At 35.9% G+C, this 8,514-nt stretch overlaps 1 protein-coding gene across 1 annotated transcript; it reads right to left on the bottom strand.

The window, feature by feature from the left end:
- Positions 1 to 982: 982 nt before the first annotated feature.
- Positions 983 to 4,418, bottom strand: LOC121996433 (alpha-humulene synthase-like). The gene is made up of 7 exons (XM_042550403.1): positions 4,248 to 4,418; positions 3,618 to 3,861; positions 3,061 to 3,433; positions 2,645 to 2,863; positions 1,936 to 2,071; positions 1,597 to 1,845; positions 983 to 1,513 (listed from the first exon to the last, which is right to left on the bottom strand). The coding sequence occupies exons 1-7, from the start codon at positions 4,374 to 4,376 to the stop codon at positions 1,217 to 1,219; spliced, it is 1,647 nt and encodes a 548-aa protein (XP_042406337.1). The 5' UTR covers positions 4,377 to 4,418; the 3' UTR covers positions 983 to 1,216.
- Between the last annotated feature and the right edge of the window lie 4,096 nt (positions 4,419 to 8,514).

Genomic DNA, 8,514 nt, shown 5'->3' with positions numbered 1-8,514 from the left:
GATCAATCTGACTCCATAATTAATTGAACCCTCCAATCAACTCAACTTCTAATCAATTGAATATGCTTAGTGAACCCTCATTGACATGGCTTACACGCTTATAAACCTACACAAAGTCTCAAAAATCAAATTGAGCTGCCAACTACAATTTGGGACATATTTTCCCATGTTTTAGTTGTGCCGAGAATGACACATGGTGGTGCCTAGCATGACACACATGATAATAAGTACAGGCCAAACAAATCAACCCACTTCCAAATGATTAAACGTTTATAATTTGACTAAAATACCTTTTAAAACTTTTAAAATAATAGCTAATTTAAACGTATTTTGGTCAAATTAATCATAAAATTAATCAAACCTTTTAAAAAATATAAAATTCATAAAATTTTAATTTTTTTTATAAAGTTATTAAATCTTAAATTATTTTTACATTTAATTTATTAATTAATGGACTATGAGCACAAATTGGCTTGTGCTCATGCTGAATAGGACAAAGCCCTTCTCAAGAATTGTAGATTAATCAGTGTCTAATTATGCAAGATCAATTTTGAAAAATAACCTTGAGTATTTGAATTATGAATTAAGATAGAAAGATTTTATGAATGATGAATGACTTTGAAAGTCATGATGATAGTGCCCAAAAATCTTTAAAAATTGATGTATCTTAAGTTGTGTAAATTTTAAAAATTAGCCTAGAGCATGATGATTGAGCTCTTTATTGATTTCTAAGGGTATTAAGAAGGGCATTTTAGAAATCCAAATATCTTATTGTCATTCAATAAAATTAGATTTAATTTCTATCATTGTTTTAAAGTTGTTTGGTCACAAATAAGTTATCTATCTTTATTTTTACTCTCGATTCTTCCATTTCCAAACAAAAATATACAAATTATATCTTCTTAACCATATAGAAATACTATATAAATTTAAGTCTCTCTAAACAATTCTTCAATTTTAGATTGACAATAAAATAAAATGATTATAGACTATGATAATCAAGCACATAATTATTTTATTTACTATAATTTTATGTGCATGTTCCAATATAACATACACCTTACACTTAGGGCATTCTAGTACTTCAATAACATATTACAAATCATCCAAAGTTGAGTGTCACTTTATTCAAAAGATGATCAAACGGCCTCAAATTGTGACAGATCATGGTGGTCTCTGATTGCATTCACTAGTTAGGATTTGTAGGTTGTGACTCTTAAATAAGAACAGATTCAACCAACAACATATAGATATTATCTTTCATTGTAGTGTTGGAATTGGTGTATATGTCGGTGTACTTGTATACTTCTTCTAATACTCTTGAAAAATTTACTATTTTTTCAATTATAAGTCGAGGTACTTGTGTTGGATTGAGGCATTCTTTGTTATGGTCTTTCCATGCATCCTCCACCATCTCCATAAGATTCTTATAAGCCTCTTTTTCATCTGTGGCAAACTCTTTCATATAACATTCTATTGTTGAAGCTGCATGCTGATCTCTTTGTCGCTCACGCTGCAAAATTTCAAAAGAAATTTTAAGAAAAAGAAAATATCTTTGACCATCTACCAAATAAATTAATTGTCTGAAACAATCACCTTATGTGAAGTTAAATCATTCATGAGTCTAGCAATCATAGTGCTGGCTTTAAGGATTTTGGGGAAGCTGGCAACCCACTCAAATACCTCCTTCGATGCCACTTGATCCATGCCTACATAAGAGGCACAGATGAGCACAGGATATACAGTGGAGACTAGTGAATGACTTAGATGTTCCTCTAGTGTGGGCACATATTTTTCAATGCCCCATTTGGCTTCTATGAAGTAAGACCTTGATAAAGCTTTTATCTACATAAAAGGAAATCGTAAACTTAATTAGTTTATAGTTGACAAGTTAATAAGAGACATTAGTCATTTTTACAATGTACTTAAATATACCTCATCTTGAAGAAATGGTATGCGGTATTTCTCATCACTTTCTAGTTCATTTTCGAATTCCTTGAAAGTCCTTAGTAATTTGAGATAGAAATCCTTTAAGTATTCTGGCACTTCATCAATGGCTTGAGGTTCCCACCTGAAATGAGTAAACTTAACATGCATAATTGACTAACTATATGGTCATGATATCTTAAAGCTTTATAAAGAATATCAAAATTAGTTTGAAATAAATTAGAAATAATAACTATGTATTTGATGTTATATTGTTACAATTTGTTGTTGATATCTGATCTTTAGAAAATGGTCAAAATATTAGTTGACTCATAGGTAATTTTAAGTTGTTTTGACAAGTTAGAGGTTGTGTTCATATCTCCTTTAATTGAGAAATAAAGTAGGTGCTAATGTGTTGTTTTAATCTGAAGTAGGTCTTTTTCATCATCATTTTTTTATTTTAAAGGAATATCAAGAATACAATTGCTATTTGGTATAATAACTTATAATAATTAGCTCATTTTTTTCCATTTTATTATGTTTTTAATTATTCTTTTATAATTTGATCAGTAATTTATCATTTTATAACTTTTTGTTTTTATTGATTTTGAGTTGAATTTATTTTAGGTATGATGTTTTATCAGCTATGTAGATTACTCAACTAATTGCATTATTAAGCAAACAAAAAATGTAGTAAAATAGTGAATACAATAAATACCTTTGAATTGCCTCAGTCAATAGTTGGCTCTCTTGTAATGTGCTATAATTATCATATATGTCATCCATAAGTGACATCAATGAAACAACCTTGCTACAAATTAATCTTGCACGAGAATATTGAGACTCAAAGTGCACAATAAGTATCCAATAATAACACTCCACAATTCGATCGCGTGCAAAGTTTAATGATTTAGCAAGTGCTAGATCATTCCACCATCTTCAAATATATAAACAAAATAAGGCAATTAGTTTAAACTAAAATAAATATTGATTTAGACAAATAAATCATATGAATTACTATAATATGTGAGTTTGAAATCATTTATTCAACTTCTTTGTTACTCACACTTAATTCATGTCAAAATATTTAAGTACTCTAATATTTCTTCCTAAAAGAAACTTCAATATACTTACATTGATATTTTCTTTAGTTCCTCTTGATGAATAGATTGTAGTAGATTAAAATCCAACTTCGCAAACTCTAATACTGCTTCATTTCGCCTTTCCTCCTCTTGATAAATAGGGATATATTTTCTTGCCAAGAGCCGTTTATTTCTCTGGCATAGTGGTGTTTCAAGGAAAAGAGACACCAATATCACTAAAGGTTGTTTAAGTTTATCCAATGATAATGCAAGTCTATTCTTTGTAAACAATATGGCTTCATCAAGTATATACTCCCCATGTATCCTTAGATAAGCTGCATTGTATAAGCTTAATAAACCCTTCACATCTTCATTCAAGGTTGACATGAAGTTTCCTTCCTCATCCTTGAACTTGTTAAAAACATCTACAATAGTGGGAAAATACTAATAATTATCTCACAACAAATCAAATAGTACATTGTAATATAGACCAAACTATTTGATTAGTTTTTTTTCCATGACCTTGTATTAGGATAATATATATATATATATATATATATATATATATATATAGTATAATAATTTTTGTTTATTTATATTGTTAACTACCTGGAGGCACATAGAAACCATGTTGCCTAAGTAATCGAAACCAGAGAGAAGTTTCATAAAGTTCATAGTTCTTAGCATCATGCTTGGAAATTAAACTTAGCGCCCCATCTATTTCTTTCTCAAAGTGATAATCCAATCCGAGCAACTGAATTGCATCAATCAAATTCATAATTTGCAATATTTCACTGGTTTCTCGAAACAGGTTCTTTATTTGCTTCTTTAGCTCTTCCACTCTAACCGACACCTACATCATGAAACATGAAATTCAACAACTATATATATTACCTTTAAATAATTATATATATAAAGGCGTAGCACAGCTGGGGGCACATGATTTCGTGATCGAAAGGTCCATGATTCGATCTTCGGGGTGTCATTGTCTGGGGTTAGCATCCCGACTATGCGCTTTCAGCTGTGTACCTGTATTTATCTCCCTCCATATCCGTCGGACCGGCTCTAGAGGAGCCGTTGATGTGATGGTTCCATATTTTTTTTTAATAATTAAAACAAATAATTCAATGCTTTTCAATTTCCTTTAAGATGATTATATCTTTTATGAATAGGTGTTTATTAATGAAAAAAATTGAGTGAGAAATAATGAATAAATGTGGAGATAAGTTAATACAAAACCTCTGTGAGATCAGGAGAAGTAGCGCGGTGGATGAAATAATCACCCCAAATACTCGGATGATATTTTGATGTTTTACGAATTACTATATCTTCATTGCTGCTAACCGGGGTGGTTGATTGCTTCTCCATCTTAATTAGAAACTTAGGAAGAACTGATCAAGAGGTTTGTGGCTGATGCATAGCTTTCTCTTGCTATTTATAGGCTTACATAATGCACGTGGAAAATTTTTTAAAGCATGGGCAAGAGCTATTTAATTAATTAATTACTTTATAAGTTAAATTCTTTGACGATTTACCCATATAAAAAATATTATATTTCATAGATGGATTGGACACAGTAAAGACATAGTAAACTGGCCGGATTGAATTAATGATACATTTATAATGAAAACGATTATTTGTACGACACATGCTAAAGGACAAACATTGTTAATAAATTTGACACAACTTGTCAATGACAACTTGTCAATGGATTTTTTTTTTCATTTACGTCAAATGGATGCCCTATTAAAACAAAACAATCCAAAATATCCTTCTAAATTTTACCTTTCTAAATAGAATTTTAGGGGATGTTTAGTTAAATAATGAATGACTATGTGTATGAGTTTGATAGTAGGGTGGAATGAGAATAGGAATGGAAATAAAATCCATCAAGTTATATGAGTTTGGTTGATTCCCATAAATATGATAATCATAACCAAAATGTGATTCTCAAACCTACAATCCAAATACTATCTTTTATTATCATTCCATTCCCTCATTCTCAAACTCATCAACCAAACACCCCCTTAAATTTTAGGATGTGAATCATAGCCGACCAACTTAATGTTATCACCAAGAGAGTTAGACGGGAGGATAACTCTGATCATTTGGATGAAATTACTCAATAGAAATCTTAAAGCAAAACAAGTAAAATAGAAACACACGCTAATAAGTTTGATTTTACTTGGTTCATCGCCTCCCAAGGCTTAGTCCTAATGACTACCATTACTATCCTTTTCCTTTTTGGATACCTTCAGTGGTGAAGAAACCTCTTAGAACTTATTCCTGTAACAAATATAATCAAATACAAAGATACAAATGAAATCGAAAGAAATTGAAACAAACACGTTTACACAAGTAAACTTTGATTTGGATGCTTCTTATTTCTTTGAATTGTCTCTTGTTGGTTTGAAAATACAACAATACTTCATCCTCAAACCCCCCCCAAGAACCAACTACTTTAAATTATCTTAAAACCCTCTTTTAAAAGTTGTTGCACGAGCTAATTTCTGCCTAGAATTGACTATAATCTCCCACCAATCGACTACCCCATCGAATTGGATCATTTAAACCTATAGAATGACTCTTTTCATGTAGTTTGACCACCATTAATTAACTATTAGAGTATACCAGTCGACTAATCATGAACAGTCAAACCCTACAATTGAGCTCTAAACCTTTTATACAAGTGAACAGTGTCACTAGTCAATTGCTCCAACCCAACAGTCGATCGGTAGCGTTCAGTCAAACTAACCGGTTGAGTTGAGAATGTTTTGTTTGCTCAAACAGCTCTAGCAGTCAATTGTGTAGGATCGAAAAGCGCTAAAAGAGGGGGGGTGAATAATGCTCGTGGATAATTCGTTCGTTTTGTAAAACTTTAAGTAAATACTGTAAAATACCGGAAATAGGCGGATATGAATAAGGGAATTTTCCGGAATTTTTGGACATTTTTCGGGAATTTTTCGGAGCTCGTACGGACGAGTTAACGGGGATAATAACGGAGCCGGGAAAGCCTGTTTAGGCTACCCATTTAAGTGAGGAAATGTTTATATTTCCTTTTCCTTTTATATTTCTTTTGCTTTATTCCTTTATTTGTTTTCTCCTTCTCTTCTTCGCCGAAGGTCCACGCGCCCGATTTCCCACTGCCCTAACCGGCGCCGCGGCGACTCCCTTCCTTTTTCCTCTCTTCTCTGCCCTAGCCGGAGGCCGTGTGCTGAGCCTTCAGCTGACAATCTCGGCTCTGGTGCCCAGGCAGTTTGCAATAAAAGCAAACTGACTGTTCCAGAGTGCAGGCTGAAGTGATGTGGTCTCTGGAACCACATCGGAAACACTGTATATCGCTGGTGGATTGTTTCCGATCCTGCCGAGGAGACCGGAAACGTCCTGAGAAAGACTGTCCTGACTTCTGAGGCCTACGAGAAACCCCAGAAGAACTCTGACCTGATCGTCTGCGACTATGCTGTCCCGTCGCCTGAGTCTGCTGGACCTGCCCTGATGTCTGACCCGTATGCTTTCTTTTCCTATCCGGATATGCTGTCTGCCGAGCTAACTCTATCATCAAAGCTCGATTCAATGCATCAGAGTAAGATGTAATCCCTAATCCGGCAAGCTGTACATGCAGATAACCATCCAATCCCTGTATAAACTGCATCATGCGAATTCTGTCCTCCGCAACTAACTCTGGACAAAACTGAGCCAACCGGAGGAATTCAGTATTATACTCGGTCACTGAGCGATTATTCTGCCTCAGACTCATAAAATCCTGCCGGCGAGACATCTGATAGGACAGTGGAAAGAAACGGCTCTCAAAAGCCTCTCTGAACCTGGTCCATGTGACGTTGCGCTCACCAATAATAGAACGCTGAGTAACCCACCAGGCATTAGCTTCATCCCGTAAATGGTAAGCAGCCAGCTCTGCTTTCTCCCACTCGGAGCAAGCCATATAGAAGAAAGTCTGCTCCATAGTCTCTATCCATGACAGAGCCATACTCGGATCGAGATCTCCGCGGAAAAGAGTGAAACGAGTCTTCATCGACTCAGCCAGTGCTGGAATCCTAGCTCGTGCAGCGACAATATCAGTGAGCTGTGTCGGGACGGCTGCAGGAACTGGCGGAAACACTGGAGCTGATACTACAGGTGGTACCGCGGAATAAACCGGAGGAGGAACTCCCGGTGCTGCTGTATATACCGGAGCATAAGCCGTCGGTGGTACTGTCTGGGGAACAAAAGTGGTGGCAACTGGAGGTACGGTGGGAAAAGGTACCGTATGTGGAGCAGCTGCTGCTACTGTAGGCACTGGGGGTGCAGGTGCCTCTGGTGTCGGGTACACTGTAGATCCAAGTGGTGGTGGCACTGAATACGCCGTAGGCTGCGCTGGAGCAGATGTCGGGTACACCAATGGTACCCCTGATGGTACTGTAAACAGGGTAGGCGTGGATACCGTCGGTGTGGCCAAAATAGGTATCTCTACAGGAGCTATCGGGATTTGAGAGCCCGATGCTCCCGCTGCATCCTGAGTCTGTCCCTGACCGGCACTAACGATGGGCATCTCTGGCATATCCAGAGATCCCGTGGTCCTCGCACGTGGTCGTCCAGCACCACGTCTCGCAGCAATACGAGTAGATCGTCTCATATCTGTTAAATTAAATTACAGATATCAATACCAATATAACCAACATAAAATAACAACATACCTATTTGCCGTCTGGAGATGTTCCGTCGCTGTCCAGTCCCCAATTTGACCTCAAAATTCCGAACGTACATATCGCCGGAAATCCAAATAAATCTGAAACGTAACCATATCGAAAATCCGATAATGCCCAGTTTGACTCGCAAACCTGGCTAACCCAAATATCCAGAATACCAACAACAGGTATCCGATAAATCTCCAGAACACCAAAAGCAGGTATCATAACCCGCTCTGATACCAAATAAATTGGTATCAGATACATCCCGAAAATCCAAAATACGAAACAAAAGATCGTAAAACTTGGCTCTGATACCACTAAATTGTCACGCCTCCAAAAGAGTCCCTGTCCGAGAAAATTTCGGCAGCATCTCCCCTGTACGACGGACAATAAAAAATTTTCTACAAACACTAAATACTCAGCCACAGGCTGCTGGAATCATAACAATAATAAAAATCAATCACCACGCAGTTTATATATATATTCAGCCTCTGGCTGACACAACCACGCAGTAATAATACTCTGACTCAAAAACCACCCTACTCAACTACACTCGTAAAGCTCAAAACCGACGAACTCACCTCTTCTGCCATCCAGGCAGGCATGTAGTAGAATAAAAACCAAATCCAAATCCATCGATATAATAAAATATATATCATGTCCATAAGCAAATAAATCCAGAACATAACGAGTTCAAACAGTCTAGAACAGAAAGAAACCAAAGAAAACCAAACATATCCTGGAGGTTTGCAGGATCAGCACTACGTGCAGTGAGGACTAGCGACTGGAACTCCCTCCTGACAGCATCAACCTGAAAA

The sequence above is a fragment of the Zingiber officinale genome, chromosome 6A (genome assembly GCF_018446385.1).
Source record: "Zingiber officinale cultivar Zhangliang chromosome 6A, Zo_v1.1, whole genome shotgun sequence".
In the NCBI taxonomy this organism is placed as follows: domain Eukaryota; kingdom Viridiplantae; phylum Streptophyta; class Magnoliopsida; order Zingiberales; family Zingiberaceae; genus Zingiber; species Zingiber officinale.
This window is presented reverse-complemented; position numbering and strand designations above follow the sequence as displayed.

Excerpts from the sequence above, each read along its gene's own strand:
- LOC121996433 (XM_042550403.1), bottom strand. The coding sequence starts at position 4,376 with ATGGAGAAGCAATCAACCACCCCGGTTAGCAGCAATGAAGATATAGTA. Across the intron at positions 3,862-4,247 it reads CTTCTCCTGATCTCACAGAG|GTGTCGGTTAGAGTGGAAGA; the intron begins GTTTTGTATTAA and ends TTCATGATGTAG. Across the intron at positions 3,434-3,617 it reads TGGTTTCTATGTGCCTCCAG|ATGTTTTTAACAAGTTCAAG; the intron begins GTAGTTAACAAT and ends CCACTATTGTAG.